Genomic DNA, 15,153 nt, shown 5'->3' with positions numbered 1-15,153 from the left:
ATTGGCTTTTTTAGCTGCCGCATCACAGCTAAAAAAGCCAATGGGATTTTGGCCTGCATCAATAGGGGATCAATAGCTTTCACTAATGACTTTCTCTATGCAGAGGCCATTAACTTGTCTCCACTTGCAAGTCATAAAATATTGGGGAAAACATGTGGAAAGTAAGGACAGACGAAGTGAGGGGCCTGTGGGGTCTCCATAATTGAAGCCACATTTACTGCTGCTTTCTAAATATTGTTAAAAATTGACATTTCAGGTGCTTTTCAAAAATAGCAGTATCATTAAAATAACTTTTCTAGCTTACTGATTAGCATTCTCCATTCTGGTGTTCTATAATAGGTCTGTTTATTTTTCAGAGCTCTCCTGTTGGGTCTTGCTTGTAACCAAAATTTGAAGGAGGTGTTTCTAGATCTGAGTAGCTGTGAAGTAAGAAATATTCACTGCCTATAATATAATAGTTATATTGTTGTTCCTTGTAAATATAACATGTTCATGTAATTTGTATTGTAGCATTGTATTGAAAAACGATTTTTTTCTTCTGAATAGCAGTAATGCATAGCAATCTGTTATGAAGCAATGGAGATCTGGATAAAGTTTTTGATTTTATGTACTAATCTACAATGAGAAAAAGCGGTCAGCATGTACAATGTCATGGGTAAAACTGAGAAAGCTCTTTATGTTTGTTCTATTCCATTTTGATTTCTCTGTTCATTGGTGTGTGTCAGTGTTACTATAAGTTAGCTACTATTATTAACAGTTGCTTTGAGTGATTCAGAATTTTGCACTGCCAATCCTATACTGTCTAAGCTAGAGACTGAAAGACTCCAGTATTAATAACCACCGAACCTGAAAAAATCCATTATTATAACCTGAACTTTCAAACGTTTCTTCTCTCCTTCATTGGTGGCTCAGACATTTCTCAGTCTACAAAATCATAGTCTACTCCATGAAACTTGAGAAAACTATGGCTTTTTTTATCAGCAGCAAACCCCTGACAATACTAACTTTGGACCAAAGCTTAATTACATTGCTATTTCTAAAGCAGAAAATGCTTAATATTTTGGTTGCTTGGCACTAACGTATTTGCTTTTCTCCTTCCTGCTTCCATTAGCTTGGTCACTGTGTAAGTACACATCAAGCCTTACTTACAGTATCTTAATTATTAACCTGAAACAAGTCCACTTTCCTGCCTATCCATTACATTTATTCTTTTTCTCAGCCCTCTTTTCATTGCTGTAGTTCTATTTATTGTTGCTTAGCTGCAGAATACACTGCAAAAAGGATCATATTTTAAAAGAATAGCAATTGGCTTGACTAGATGTTAGTATGGAGCTACAATAAGAAACAACCCCTTTCCCCCGGGTAACCTCAGAACTCATATCTGTTGTTTCATTTACTAACACACAGGAAAAATATTTTTCTAGGAATTTACTAGGTCCTACAAGTGATTCTATCATATACTACCCTACAGTTGTATTAGAGGACTTAGCAAATTCCTAATTTTACATTGAGATTGGGAGCCCCCAGTGGCACAGTACGTTAAAACTTTGTGCTGGCAGACCTGCTGACCAAATGGTTGCCAGTTCAAATTTGGGGAGTGGGGAGAGCTCCCATCTGTCAGCTCCAGCTTCCCATACGGGGACATGAGAAAAGCCTCCCAAAGAAACGTCTTGTGATGACCCATGGGCCTTGTAGTCCTGCTCAGGACATTGTAATTCCTGATGAAGATGAAAACTTGGGTTTTTTACCTTCCCAGTCTGAACTGGATTCCTCTCAGCCAGATCTTTCCCAGGCAGATCTGGGAACCTTGCACCTGCGAGAAAGTTGTCTCCCAGAAGTATGTCAAACAAGCCCAGAGCCTACTTCTCCCGTATTCTTGCGCCGGGAGTTTTGTAAACAACAGAGAAGTTTGGATTCAGCTTCGCGCAGGAGTGCGAGGATTGCAGCTAAGAATGTGGCCAATTAAGACTGCTTCTCGTGAGAATCTTTGGGGAGTCTCACATCTGGTCTCAGAGTTAGCTTTCGGTTCTGATTCCCAGAGAACTGCTTCGGCGGGAAGCTAGACTCTATTTAGGTGTTTTACCCGCGTAGTAACTTCGCGGAGTCAATTCGTCAGCCTACGGAGCGAGTTGTGTCTGGACAGCGCGCTCCGGTTCAAGCCTCGCTCCTGCTCAAGCCTTGCCTTGCTATCCAGCCTTCGCCTTGCTTCCCAGCCTTTGTTTATCTACGGACTTTGCCTTGTTTCCCAGGATTAATCCTTGCCTTGTTCCACGGATTTATCAAGTTATTCCACGGACCTTGTTCTTGTTCTTAGTTACCTTGTTCCACGTTCAAGCCTTGTTTCAAGTATCAAGTTATTTCCTAGCCTCGCTCAAGCTTCATGGACTAAAGGACCTTGTCATCTCCCCTCACTTTGCTTGGCAAAGTGAGTGTTTCGGTTATTGGATTACAACTTTGGACCTTAATATTTCCTATTGGACATTGCTTTTTTGGACTAATTCTGACCTTTCCTGAAAGGTCTAATTCTGGACTATTTTCTACACTAGTTTTTATTAACTTTATATAATCCTACAATAAAGATATTAGATAGATTCTGGCCTCTGTGTATGGTTATTGGTGCTCTGCAGCCTGGGTCGTGACAGTTTGACTCCGCCACCCTAAGCACCAATTAACCTCGGCCAGAATGTCTACCGGAGTCGTACCTGGGCCGAGCGGCCAGCCGATTACCTACACCATCGACAAGGAAGAGGTGGACCGAATCCGTGATAAGCTCAATGCACAGGATGGAGAAATAAGGGGTTTGAAGGAACGCGGAGTTCGTCTTCCGGCCATGGCGTTGCCAACCAAGTTTACTGGAGAAGCTTCTAAGGTTCATGTCTTCCGTCGCCAATGTCAAGCTTATCTGGAGGCCCGTGCTGCCGAGTTTCCCCAAGAAGACATCAAAGTGGCATGGGTTTACAGTCTTCTAGACGGGCCAGCGGCCAGCTGGGCGACGGCACTGTTCGACCAAGCCTCTCCACACCTAAGATCAGCGCAACACTTCTTGGACCACCTCAAGGAGACTTGGGGAATCGAGGACAATTTGGAGGCAGCCGGTCACAAACTCCGTCGCCTTTTCCAAGGAGACAGACCTATGTCTCAGTATATAGCCGAGTTCCGAGTGCTGGCCCACAACACCGGCTGGAACGATGTAGCCCTCAGGGGACAATTCCGGGAGGGTCTCAACATTGAAATGCTGGAAGAAATCTCCAAGGTGGATCCTCCCCAGACCCTCGAGGCACTCATTGATCAATGTTTACGGGCTGAAGTCATGATTGCCAACAGGAAACAGTGGGTTCGAGGCCAGGGCAGTAGAGCCGGGGCAAAACCCCCCGCTCCCGCCAGCGTTCAGCCACGTCCGGTGTGGAGACCCCCACCGCCAACCCCATACCCCAGAGGAGGCGAGGAGGTGCCGATGCAGTTGGGCAATGTGCGTCCCAGACTAGATGCCGCCGAGAAGGCCCGTCGTCAACGCTTAAACCTCTGCTGGTACTGCGGGAACGGGGGCCACTTCGCCAGAGAGTGCCCAGCCAAAGGGAAGCCTGCCGCCCGTCTTGCGGCGGCGTCCTCCACGGAGACGAAGGCGTCTGAGCCGACTGGCACACAGCCGGCGGGGGAAGCCAACGACCGGGTGTAGAGGGGCTCGCCAACCCGGTCAAAAAATCCATCCAAGAGCCGCCAACCGGGGTCCTGTTCCTTCTCGTGGTCACATTATGGTCAGCAAAAAGGGGACCCGTCATGATCCACGCCATGATAGACTCTGGAGCTACCAACAATTTCATCGATAGAGAGTATGCCGACTCTCTGGGATTACAATATCATGATTTCAAGAATGCCCGTGTGGTGCAAGCCATAGACGGCCGTCCCCTCAAGACGGGCCCCGTAAGTCAGTGGACGGAACCCACCAGGATGTGGATAAGGGAACATATGGAAGAGATTTCCTTCTTTGTTACCGAGGTTCCCCATTTCCCTGTGATTTTGGGAATTCCATGGCTGACTCTCCACGACCCTAACATCTCCTGGTCCAACAGAGAACTGCAGTTTGCTTCACCGTACTGCCAAAACCATTGCCTCGTAGCCAAGGTATGCCATGCCACAGACACCGAGCCCATCATCACCTTGCCAAAGAAGTACTCCGAGTATTGGGATGTATTCAATGAGAAAGAAGCCGAAAAATTACCCCCACATAGACCTTATGACTGTGCCATTGACTTGGTGGAGGGGGCCCCGATCCCGCGAGGGCATCTCTACTCCCTGACTGAGCCAGAGCAAGAAGCTCTCAGGGAATTCCTAGAGACAAACCTTCGCAAGGGGTTCATCAGACCCTCTCAATCCCCAGCCGCCTCCCCAGTGATGTTTGTGAAGAAGAAGTCAGGGGAACTACGCTTGGTGGTGGACTACAGAGCATTGAACAATATCACCAAGCGGAACAGCTATCCCCTGCCTTTAATCTCGGATCTACTGGATCGGCTTCGAGGAGCCAAGGTTTACACCAAGCTGGATCTTCGGGGGGCTTACAACTTAGTTCGCATCAGGGAAGGGGACGAGTGGAAGACCGCCTTCCAGACCAAATTCGGATTATTTGAGTCCCGAGTTATGAATTTCGGTTTATGCGGAGCCCCCGCAACGTTCCAGCATTTTGTCAATGACATTTTTCAGGACTATCTAGACAGGTTCTTGATAATCTACCTGGACGATTTTTTGGTGTTTTCCAGATCACAATCAGAACATGAGAACCACGTCAAAATGGTGTTACAACGATTGCGGGATCATGGACTTTATGCCAAGCTGGAAAAATGCGCTTTTGATCTACAAGAGGTAGATTTCCTTGGTTACCGCATCTCGCCTCTAGGGCTTTCCATGGACCCAGCCAAAGTTTCAGCAGTATTGGAATGGCGGGCGCCAACTAACAAGAAAGAGGTGCAGCGTTTCTTGGGGTTCGCGAACTACTACCGCAAGTTCATTCCAGATTTTGCCCGCTGGTCCGACCCCATCACTAGCTGCATCCGTGGAAAGCAGCCTTTCCGCTGGACTGATCAAGCAGAGAAAGGGTTCCAGCAACTAAAGAAACTATTCACCTCCCAGCCAATTCTACAGCACCCAAATCCTGGAACCCCTTTTGTGGTGCAAGCGGACGCCTCTGATGTGGCAATTGGGGCTGTACTCTTACAACCGGTGGGAGATCACCTCCACCCCTGTGCCTTTTATTCTCGTCAACTAACCACACCAGAGAGGAATTACACCATTTGGGAAAAAGAACTACTGGCCATAAAGGCAGCCTTTGAAACTTGGAGACATTGGCTAGAAGGGGCCAAGTTTCCCATTGAAGTCCACACTGATCATCGTAATCTAGAACATCTAAGAACTGCCCGCAAACTAAATCAGAGGCAGCAACGTTGGGCTTTATTCTTTGAACGTTTCAACTTCCAGATCCATTATGTGACCCCAGCCCAAACCAAGCAAGCAGACGCCCTGTCACGTAAACCGGAATACGCTGCAGGACGCAAGGAGACCTTTGAATCCCAACTGCTACAACCTGAGAACTTTGCCACGCTCACGGTGGGGAACACCAAATCCATTCCCATTGGTTCAACTTCCCCTACTCCAGGACCCATCTGTGCTCAAGAAATCAGGGCTAGTCAGCAAGCAGATGCCTGGGCGCAGGACCAACTTCGCCAAGGTCTGCATTTCCCCTTTTCGCTTAAAGATGGGCTGCTCTGCTATAGAAATCATGTCTATATCCCACCCGGACCGGGCAGAGAAAAAGCGCTTCGTCTGTGTCATGACTGCAAACCAGCAGGACACTTCGGACTATTTAAAACTATGCATTTGATCCTAAGGGATTTTTGGTGGCCCAAGATCCGCAAGGATGTGGAAAAATATGTCAACACCTGCCCAGTATGCCAGCGCTCCAAGATACGAAGGGAGAAGCCCTCAGGGCTTTTACACCCCCTTCCTACCCCATCTCGCCCATGGGAAATAATTTCCGCGGATTTCATCACTGACCTACCACCTTCCTGTGGATTCACCACGATCTTAGTGGTGGTGGACCTATTCACCAAGTTAGCCCATTTCATTCCCTGCGAAGGCCTCCCCACGGCCAAGGAAACTGCGGATCTATTTCTTCAACATGTCTTCAGACTACATGGATTGCCCAAGAGTTTAGTCACAGACCGTGGATCTCAATTCACCTCTCGTTTTTGGAAGGCACTACAAAAACTATTGGGCATAGACTCTCGCTTATCTTCAGCTCATCATCCCCAAACAGATGGGCAAACGGAGCGCACCAATGCCACTTTGGAGCAGTATCTTCGCTGTTATGTAAACTATCAACAGGACAATTGGGCTTCTCTGTTACCACTGTCTGAGTTTGCCTACAACAATGGAGTTCAAGCTTCTACAAAAGAAACGCCGTTCTTTGCAAACTACGGCTTCCATCCACGTTTCTTTCCCCCTGTCATTGAAACTTCAGAGGTTCCCGCAGCAGAGGATTGGTTGCAGGAACTCACAGCGGTGCAACAACTTTTGCTCCAGCAACTGGACCAAGCCAAGGAGGACTATAAACGCCACGCTGACAAACATCGCCAGCCGGGCCCTGAAATCAAGGTAGGAGATCGGGTTTTCCTGTCCACTCGCTTTCTGCCCTCCCACCGCCCTTGCCGGAAGTTAGATGCCCGTTTCATTGGTCCCTATCCAGTGGTGGCGCAATTAAACCCCGTGACTTTCAAACTCCAACTTCCGCGTTCAATGCGCATTCACCCAGTGTTTCACCGTTCCCTGCTCCTTCCGGCGGATGGTGTGCGACCTGATACAGACCAACCGGCCCCCCCTCCTGTTTTGATGAATGGGGAGGAGGAGTTCGAGGTTGAGGACATTTTGGATTCTCGCTTTCACCGCCGCCGCCTACAATATCTCATTGACTGGGTGGGTTTTGGCCCTGAGGAACGCTCTTGGGAAGACGCCTCCACAGTCCATGCCCCTGATCTAACCCGTCGCTTTCATCAGACCTATCCCACCAAACCGCGACCTCGCGCCTCGGGGAGAGGGCCCCAGTTTGGGAGGGGCCTTGAGGAGGGGGATAGTGTGATGACCCATGGGCCTTGTAGTCCTGCTCAGGACATTGTAATTCCTGATGAAGATGAAAACTTGGGTTTTTTACCTTCCCAGTCTGAACTGGATTCCTCTCAGCCAGATCTTTCCCAGGCAGATCTGGGAACCTTGCACCTGCGAGAAAGTTGTCTCCCAGAAGTATGTCAAACAAGCCCAGAGCCTACTTCTCCCGTATTCTTGCGCCGGGAGTTTTGTAAACAACAGAGAAGTTTGGATTCAGCTTCGCGCAGGAGTGCGAGGATTGCAGCTAAGAATGTGGCCAATTAAGACTGCTTCTCGTGAGAATCTTTGGGGAGTCTCACATCTGGTCTCAGAGTTAGCTTTCGGTTCTGATTCCCAGAGAACTGTTTCGGCGGGAAGCTAGACTCTATTTAGGTGTTTTACCCGCGTAGTAACTTCGCGGAGTCAATTCGTCAGCCTACGGAGCGAGTTGTGTCTGGACAGCGCGCTCCGGTTCAAGCCTCGCTCCTGCTCAAGCCTTGCCTTGCTATCCAGCCTTCGCCTTGCTTCCCAGCCTTTGTTTATCTACGGACTTTGCCTTGTTTCCCAGGATTAATCCTTGCCTTGTTCCACGGATTTATCAAGTTATTCCACGGACCTTGTTCTTGTTCTTAGTTACCTTGTTCCACGTTCAAGCCTTGTTTCAAGTATCAAGTTATTTCCTAGCCTCGCTCAAGCTTCATGGACTAAAGGACCTTGTCATCTCCCCTCACTTTGCTTGGCAAAGTGAGTGTTTCGGTTATTGGATTACAACTTTGGACCTTAATATTTCCTATTGGACATTGCTTTTTTGGACTAATTCTGACCTTTCCTGAAAGGTCTAATTCTGGACTATTTTCTACACTAGTTTTTATTAACTTTATATAATCCTACAATAAAGATATTAGATAGATTCTGGCCTCTGTGTATGGTTATTGGTGCTCTGCAGCCTGGGTCGTGACACGTCTGGGCGTCCCCTGGGCAACGTCCTTGCAGACGGCCAATTCTCTCACACCAGAAGTGACCTGCAGTTTCTCAAGTCGCTCCTAACACATACATACATACACACACACACACACACACACACACCTTGAGATTGCTATTTCTTGGTGGCAGCCAGCAAAAAGTCTCTCTCTGATGTCTACTCCAAAAGTGTCTGTAACAGTGAGACTAAGGGAAGGATCTTGTCAAGGTCTAAACATTCAATAGGCATGTATTAAAAAGATAGGATATTTCCAATAAGCTGGATCCCAACTGTACAGAAGTTTATGTCATAAGCATTTAAATTCTACCTGGAAAGCTATTTCCACAACATAGTTACATGTTCTGTTCCAATCAACAATTTTCAACACACTGAAGTTTCTGAGCAGTTTCCAAAGGATTTAACAAATCCTGTCCATGGTGATTGACTTTCTCAATTCAGAAGCACTTCCTACTCCATTTGTAGGTCTAGTCAACACAATCCATGGCTTGTTCTTAATTTCAAATGGATCACTTATGACCAGGGTTAATGCAAGGAAGAATAGCGTTAAACTAACATGGTTATTAATGAATATTGATGAAAGATTACTTAAACCTTGATGTCTCTGTGATATTTGCTGCCATACTCGTAATGGCCATCTTTACAAATCCTATGAAAACTCAACAACTTTTTCAACTTTGTATTGTTGCTACACATAACAATTATATAAAACCAACATGATCATAAGAAGGCAAGTGAATCACAGAAGACTTGCACTCTATTGATTTGAAGTGGACCACTTTTTTGAAAATCTAGGTCATAAGAGTAATGCAAAATTTACTATCTGTCCTATAAAGTTAATACAGTGAATACTAATTTCATATCTGACTTACAAGTAGAAAAGGATATCATTATGATATTTTGATGCATATGGTTGCTACTTTTTACACATATAAGAACAAAATCATACTTCTATTGTTACATTTTAGAGGCTAAATTAGAATTATATTTTCTTGGCTGTTAAAGCTATGTTTAGAAAATGAAAAGCTTTACATTATTAATACTACCCAGGATATTGCTATGAGTATATATTGTAATTGACATGGAATTAACCAAAATAATCGCTGCACATTTTAACTGTAAATCACAAGTTCTGTGAGGTCATTATTTTCCTTGAGTATTTGTTAAAAACATACACCAGAATGGGCTGATAAATCTTTGCAGCATTTGTGCAAAATTTGTTATTGAAACCATACTTGCTATTGAGAGCTGATGCATGCAAATGTTAATTATATTTTACATATTCATTAAGAAGCAGTTCACATTCTTATGGACTAAGTTCATTCTAAATGTTTCTGGATGAATGCTCTTGAGGTTAGACATCCCCTGGTTTGGGAAATCTAATATATTAGGCGAAAGGGCTTCAGCATAAAGTTCTCAATACACCAACTTCTCTGTGTGCAGTGAGACTTTGATATGTAAGGTAATGGCTTATATAAGCCATTGTACTATGGCTTATATAAAAAAAGACCTATTCTACTGTATATTATTTTCCAAAGTAGCTGAATTCAAAGTTTAGTTTATTTAAATTGTTACCATTCATACAATAAAATGCAAGTGTCTTTATTTTTCTTCTTTGCCCAAGTACCCACTGATATGCACACAATTCAGTCTGTTTGGTTAATTAGTCATAATGGAAACTGAAAGGCTGTTGCTGCAAACCTTTTTTTCCCCCACTGATATACCAGAATTATACTTGGTTGTTTAAAGTTTTATGAAGCTTTGTTTATTCTTTTTCTGATTGTTTTACTTGCCAGCAGATCCAGTAGGAAATTAAGCAAGCCAATATTTTAGCAGTTAATAATTTTAAATATGAGTAATTAAAACAACCTGAAGAACATTTGTGATTGCTGTGTGGGCATGCCTTCCATCCTTGATCACCACCTTAAGTCTGTGGTTCCAGAAATCTTGTTTATATCCAAACTACTTGAAAGACATGGCATTTCAGGTCCAAAGATAAATAAATATGTGGTGTACTTAGGTAAAATGTAAAGGCACTGGCTGATCAAGATTCCTGATAAGGATTGTAGACTTTTGATTCCTGAAACACGAACACTGATTTGTAGTTGTTTTCCCCAGGTACTACAGATGCCATTACATCCGGGCTGAATAATCAGATGTGTGTTTTGTTTAATATACAGTACAATCCCCTTACTTTCAGGAGAGATACCTGTAGTTTCACTTTCCTGCACCCATCAAAATATGTCCTCTCTAGGAATTTTCTAGGTCCTCCAGAGTCACTTAGATCTTAAAAGTGACTGTCTTCTTAAGATACATGCAGTAATGCAACACTCCCACTCATAAATGTATGATCCAAGATTGTGGACTTGTTTACTAGCAGTTTCTGTAAATTAGTTGCCTGGTGGAAAGCTGTAACAAGAGGCTTGCTAATGGCTGTAGCAAGATGTTCAGCATTTGCTAACAATAGCTTTCTCTAATTGCCTTATGGTCGCTGGGAGATGCTGAATGGGAATGTATCACACATGGAATATGTTTTTGACTATTGCTTAACTCGTGCCTTTTATGGAGAAGATAGTCTCTCAGAGTGATGATTGCACTCATGACAATTTCAGCAGCAATATGTGGAAGATATCCTCTCTGAAGAAGCTATAACTTTATTGTTTCTTTTATATTAATTTCCATTCTTATTACAGATGTTTGTGTTTATTAGGGTAAAGCTGTAGATAATATTTTATTTAACATTCTAGGGAAGCAGGATCTGGTCAAGATATCTATATTTTTTACAACTTTTACAAGACCCTGTAAACATGACCATTTTTCTTAAACTGTGGCTCCCAGCCCCAAATGGGGTCCCCTTAGCTCAATGTTGGGGGTCATGAAAAATTTGGCAACAGTGAAAGATTTGCATGAATCGGTTAGAAACAGCATGCAGTGTTTACAATGGATTCTGCAGAAAATGCTTCAGCTGTATTCCACAAAAAGGAAAATCAATCTGTCTAGTAAGTTTTGCAAAGGCTGTTTTATTATCAGTAAATGTTTGATTTTATACTATTTAATATATCTGGGCCAGGTAAATATTTCTCAGAAAGACATTAGTCGTGAGTGGAAAAGGTTTAAGAAGTTCTGATCTAGATAGAGGAACAATAAAATCTGCATGAATACTGTTTTTAACTTGCTGCTGTTAACTTAAAAATAAATTTTTAAACAATATTTTAATACTTCCTATGGTAATCTATATTATAGCAATAATATTCTATACTGTGGCCTATAAAATGATTATGTGGCCTATAAAATGATTATGTTCAGAAAAATGTATTGTTTCAGAATTATGCATGCTGTCATTTGCATTATTTGCATTATTTGCAAAATGTTCACTACTAATTTCAACATTCTCAGGACTCTGTATTAGAAAAAGTGTCTAAGTGTTTCCTGTTTTTCAATACTTCCCTTTTTTCAATAGCTAAGATCAGGAGGTGCACAAGTTTTAGAAGGCTGCATAGCAGAAATCCATAATATTGCCAGCCTTGACATTTCAGATAATGGTAAGAAAGCATATTGATGATAATATTATTCTCTGTTCAGAGAACTCATTAAGGAATGGGAGTCATAGTGCAATGCGTTGCAACTTTGCTTTAAAATAATTTTTATTCTAATGGGACTTGTTTACAAAATAAGACAAATGAGAATAGCCAGTTCAAAGACATGACTGTGTTAGTCATGAATATCATTAGGAAGTAGATTTAGTCTATGAATTTTTTTTGTCTCAGGTGCTACAAGATCCCTTGGCATACAAGGATAGTGAATATTATTCTTAGTTTTTGGACTGTAATGCTGAGAATTATCATTTGGATGAAAATCTCATTGAAATGAATCAAATTCTGAGTAAATAGAGTTCTGTTTTTTTTAATTAGTTTGCTATTGTTAAAGGGTAAATAAATCAATTATTCAGCATGCAATAAAAGTTAGCTCTAGCATCAGAATCCTGTTGGAATACTATGGCAATATAAATATAATTGCACAACTAGTTGTGCTTTCTCAGCAGTTATGTAGCTGTAGTCATAAATGCAACCAATTATTCTGCAAGTATACACACAATCCTACTTTTTCAGTGTGGTAATTGGTAGCTAATAAAACATTGAGCTATAGTTGAGTTCAAGCTGTAGTAAACGTTATGTAATTCATTACACAGTTTAAACTATATTAGTATTACAATTAGGCTGTGTTAAAAGAGGATGTGTTAAAACATCCTAGCCCTGTTCTTCCATGAAACCTTAAAAAGTCAAATGCTGGAGTGAGTTTCCTTCAGACACCAAACCAATCACTAGTTCCAGCAGTATGGATGTTTGCCATATTCTAGCTTCATTGACCACAGTTATTAAACCATGGATAAATGGTTGGATAATTATACCTTGTAAATACAAAAAATGCATTGGCATTCAAGTCTGTTAAATATTGATACTATACTGTGGTCAAAGGAATGTAGGAAGGTTCCAGTGCTTAAAAATACACGTCTGCTCAATCTCCGCAGCTTATTCTGATTATTAACTGCTCATATGCATTAACAAAAATCCAGTGATGGTTGTTCTTGGAGAAAAATCATTTTGAAGAGGTTGAGTTGAGGGAAAAACATTTATGGGAATGATGCCTTCCCTACTGTGAGATCCTACTAAATTCCTGTTAGCGCAAAAAAGTTTAGAAACTCCAAACAAATCCAATTAAGTGATATGTATACTTCTTTTCTTTTCTGAATTGTTACTTCCCTGATTTGCTTTGCCCTAGGAAATGTACAGCTCATCCCTAAGGGAGAAAGATAGGATATTGTTAGTATACAGTCACTATTTAATGGTTGCAATTGTATTAGAATAAGGCAGTCATCACACATTGCCAGAAAAGAGGGAAATCATCACACACACAAAGAAAAGGGAAGAAAAAAAAGATATAAAATAGGACAGAGATCTGTATATACCTATATGCCCTAACTGGTATGTACACTCAGAGATAATCACTGCATTTCAAATAGAAATATGATAAATACATCTGTGTGCCTGCTCAGTCTGCTATCCAAGTTCATGACAACTTCAGGTCTCAGCTCCAGCTCCTTGTCTCCTTTTTAGCAAAGTAGAACTTAGACCAAATCAGTTCTCTTTAAAGCTGAATACAGAAAAACTCCACATTAGTATGTTAATGTAGTCTTCTCCACTTTGATACACACTGAACATGCCTTAACCATAATTCCAAAATATCCCCAAACCCAAAATTATCCACATTGGTGACTGAGATAGTGACTCCTTTGATTTCTGATGGTTCATGCACAAAAGTATTACATATTGTGTATAAAATTACTTTCAGCCTATGTATATAAGGTGTATATAAAACAAAAATGATTTTCTAGTTTAGACTTGGATCCGATATTCATTATGTATATATATGCTTTCCAAAACTCAAAATATGGAATATTTATGGTCCCAGGCATTTTAGATAAAAGATATTCAATCTGTATCTAAACTGTTATTGAACTGTAACTCCCATCAGCCCCAAGTCTTCTCATACTGGCTGATGCTATTGGTAGTTGTGATCAAAAAAGGGCATTACGTTCTGCAAAACATATATAAATTCAATAGTTTAACTCTAGCATGGCTGATTCAAAGTCCTCTGACAAAATGGATTTATGTGTATGTCATAAGGTCAAATGTGTTCACATTTCTGTACTTAATCTGATTCCTTGCAGGCCTAGAATCTGACCTTTCAACACTGATAGTCTGGCTTAGTAAAAATCGATCCATAAGACATTTGGCATTAGGCAAAAATTTTAACAACATGAAATCCAAGTAAGATTTTTATTTATTCATATTTTAAAGGGGATAGGAATAAAAAAAATGAATAAGTGGTTTCATTTTTTTCTGCTGCTGCTTTTCTCCTTCAGAAATCTGGGTCCTGTGCTTGATAATTTAGTACAAATGATCCAAGATGAAGATTCAGTGAGTATTGTTGCCTTTACTACTTTAATATTATCTCAAGCATCCACTTTTCATTTAATATGAAATTTTGACTAATATATAAATATATTGTTCAGCATTTACCCATTTGTTCATATAACAAGTGAACAAGGTATTTTTAAAAATATATTATTTGAAAGTGCCAGCTCTTAGCAAGGAAGGCCTATTTGATTTTTATGTTAACATTTATTGATTTAAAATGCCTTATTGAAAATAACAAATATTCAATACTTTTAAACTGAAGTATTTAACTTGTAGTACAACTAGTGACGTTTAGTGTATATTTGAATTAAGATTATCTTATTTGTTTGTGAAAGAAACCGTTTTGTTTTTATCCACATAAACCGAGAGCTGGTACTAGACATTTACAGTATACAGTAGAGTCTCGCTTATCCAACATAAATGGGCCAGCAGAACGTTGGATAAGCAAAAATGTTGTATAATAAGGAGGGATTAAGGAAAAGTCTATTAAATGTCAAATTATGCTATGATTTTACAAGTTAAGCACCAAAACATCATTTTTTACAATATGTCTGCCACTTTTTTGGGAGCATGGCTGTACTTGTGTTGTTGTTGGGCATGTTGGCCCGCTGCACGTTGCTGCCAAGAGAAACAACAGTGGATCTGGATGTGAAATGTTGTTTTAATGTAACTACTTAACAAATTTAATAACCACAGTGGTTACATTTTTAATGTACCTACTCAATCACCACAGAATGCTGTCAGTTGTAAAAACAAACACAAAATGTGATGGAAATAGGAAACCATGTAGAACTCAGTTGTATAGGTCTCATTTGTGAATTCTGTTATCTTTTGTGCTTGTCTACATCAGCCCTTTAGCCCAAAATCGACCAAAGGTTGAGCTTGGGTGTTCAGATGACTAGTTTAACTCCACATTCAGGAAAGTTGGGGAATGCCCTGAGTTTCCATGATTGGTTCCAGTCCAAACCAGTCCACTGTCCACATGGGCTGGCATTGCCATCCCCTTTTCCCTGTGCCATCATAGTGGTCCAGTCATCACTCTCTTGAGCTTTGAGAGAGCCAGGA

The 15,153-nt window shown here is 41.5% G+C and overlaps 1 protein-coding gene across 2 annotated transcripts in view; it reads left to right on the top strand.

Annotated features, from left to right (window-relative positions):
• Positions 1–15,153, top strand: part of carmil1 (capping protein regulator and myosin 1 linker 1) — a 198,087-nt gene that overhangs the window by 118,670 nt on the left and 64,264 nt on the right. For both annotated transcript variants that reach the window (XM_062980635.1, XM_008108781.2), the window contains exons 17-20: positions 357–426; positions 11,571–11,652; positions 13,839–13,938; positions 14,034–14,088. In XM_062980635.1, the coding sequence (XP_062836705.1) occupies positions 357–426; positions 11,571–11,652; positions 13,839–13,938; positions 14,034–14,088 (307 nt within the window). The remainder of the gene's footprint in view (positions 1–356; positions 427–11,570; positions 11,653–13,838; positions 13,939–14,033; positions 14,089–15,153) is intronic.

The sequence above is a fragment of the Anolis carolinensis genome, chromosome 4 (assembly GCF_035594765.1).
Source record: "Anolis carolinensis isolate JA03-04 chromosome 4, rAnoCar3.1.pri, whole genome shotgun sequence".
Taxonomy (NCBI): domain Eukaryota; kingdom Metazoa; phylum Chordata; class Lepidosauria; order Squamata; family Dactyloidae; genus Anolis; species Anolis carolinensis.
Note: the sequence above shows the minus strand (reverse complement) of the source record. Positions and strands in the feature narration are given on the sequence as shown.